The sequence below is a fragment of the Eulemur rufifrons genome, chromosome 7, assembly GCF_041146395.1.
Source record: "Eulemur rufifrons isolate Redbay chromosome 7, OSU_ERuf_1, whole genome shotgun sequence".
Classification (NCBI taxonomy): Eukaryota; Metazoa; Chordata; class Mammalia; order Primates; family Lemuridae; genus Eulemur; species Eulemur rufifrons.
The window spans coordinates 185,338,063-185,339,450 of NC_090989.1; the positions used below are offsets into that span (position 1 = coordinate 185,338,063).

General features: G+C 42.8%; 1 protein-coding gene across 1 annotated transcript; it reads left to right on the top strand.

Annotated features, from left to right (window-relative positions):
* Positions 1-215: 215 nt before the first annotated feature.
* Positions 216-900, top strand: LOC138387011 (U1 small nuclear ribonucleoprotein C-like). Its single transcript, XM_069473841.1, has one exon. It carries the CDS (start codon positions 220-222, stop codon positions 697-699), a length of 480 nt encoding a protein of 159 aa, XP_069329942.1. The 5' UTR covers positions 216-219; the 3' UTR covers positions 700-900.
* The last annotated feature ends 488 nt before the right edge of the window (positions 901-1,388 follow it).

The following is a 1,388-nucleotide window of genomic DNA, read 5'->3' on the forward strand; positions in this document are numbered from 1 at the left end:
CAGAGAGGCTTTCTGCCAAGGTTTCCTCACCTTGGCCATATCTCTCTGGATTACTCTTGCTCTGGCTTTGGCAGCCATTCTAAATTTATTTTGGGTTTAATTCTGAATAATCCTCAATCAGCGGACATAAATGGAGGCTCAGAGCTTTAGCACTGAAAGGGGCTTCAGAGGTTATACTAGGTCTATCATCTATACAGGATTCTTTCTGCTGGAGAGAACATGCCCAAGTTTTATTGTGACTACTGCGATACGTACCTAACCCATGACTCTCCATCTGTGAGAAAGACACACTGCAGTGGTAGGAAACACAAAGAAAATGTGAAAGACTACTATCAAAAATGGATGGAAGAGCAGGCCCAGAGCCTGATTGACAAAACAACGGCTGCATTTCAACAAGGAAAAATACCTCCTACTCCATTCTCTGCTCCTCCTCCTGCAGGGGCGATGATTCTACCTCCCCCCAGTCTTCCGGGTCCTCCTCGTCCTGGTATGATGCCAGCACCCCATATGGGGGGCCCTCCCATGATGCCAATGATGGGCCCTCCTCCTCCTGGGATGATGCCAGTGGGACCTGCTCCTGGAATGAGGCCACCCATGGGAGGCCAAATGCCAATGATGCCTGGGCCCCCAATGATGAGACCTCCTGCCTGTCCCATGATGGTGCCCACTCGGCCTGGAATGACTCGACCAGACAGATAAGGATAGAGGGGAGGTCTCTTTATGTCAGTTTTATATTACATGTTCTGCTTCACCAGGAGATCATGGTGCCGTGACTCTGGATGTTTTTTTAACAGCATGATAAGGAAGACTTGCTCCCCCTTCCTATCAAAGAGAGAATAGTTTTGAAGGGAAGTGGAACCAAAAAAGGGCAGTTTTTGTTTGTATTGTGAAATGTGAAAATAAAATTGTCAACTCTTTTAGTTAAAAAAAAAAAAAAAGGATTCTTTCTGTTGCAAGCAACAGAAAACACTGCTCTTACTAGCTCCAACATAAAAGAAATTGATAGTCTGTAAATTAATAGTCCAAATATATGCTAATCTTCAGGTGAGGCTTGATGTAGTGGTTCAAAAGTCTCTTTAAGGACAGCCTCATTTTCCATTTATTTTGTGGTTAATTCTAAATAATCCTCAATCAGAAGACATAAATAGAGGCTCAGAGCTAGGAGCTGAAAGAGACTTTGGAAGTTATAGCAGTTCTATCATCTGTGTCAGGATTCTTCCTTCTGCAAGCAACAGAAAACATTGTTCAACTCTCTTAAACCAGAAAAGAATTGATGGTCTCTATATATTGATAATTCAAACATATGAGGCATGATCTAGTCATTTGAAAAATCTCATTAAGGACAGTATCCCTTTCCATGAGTCCTCTCTTTTTGTTTACACAGTATG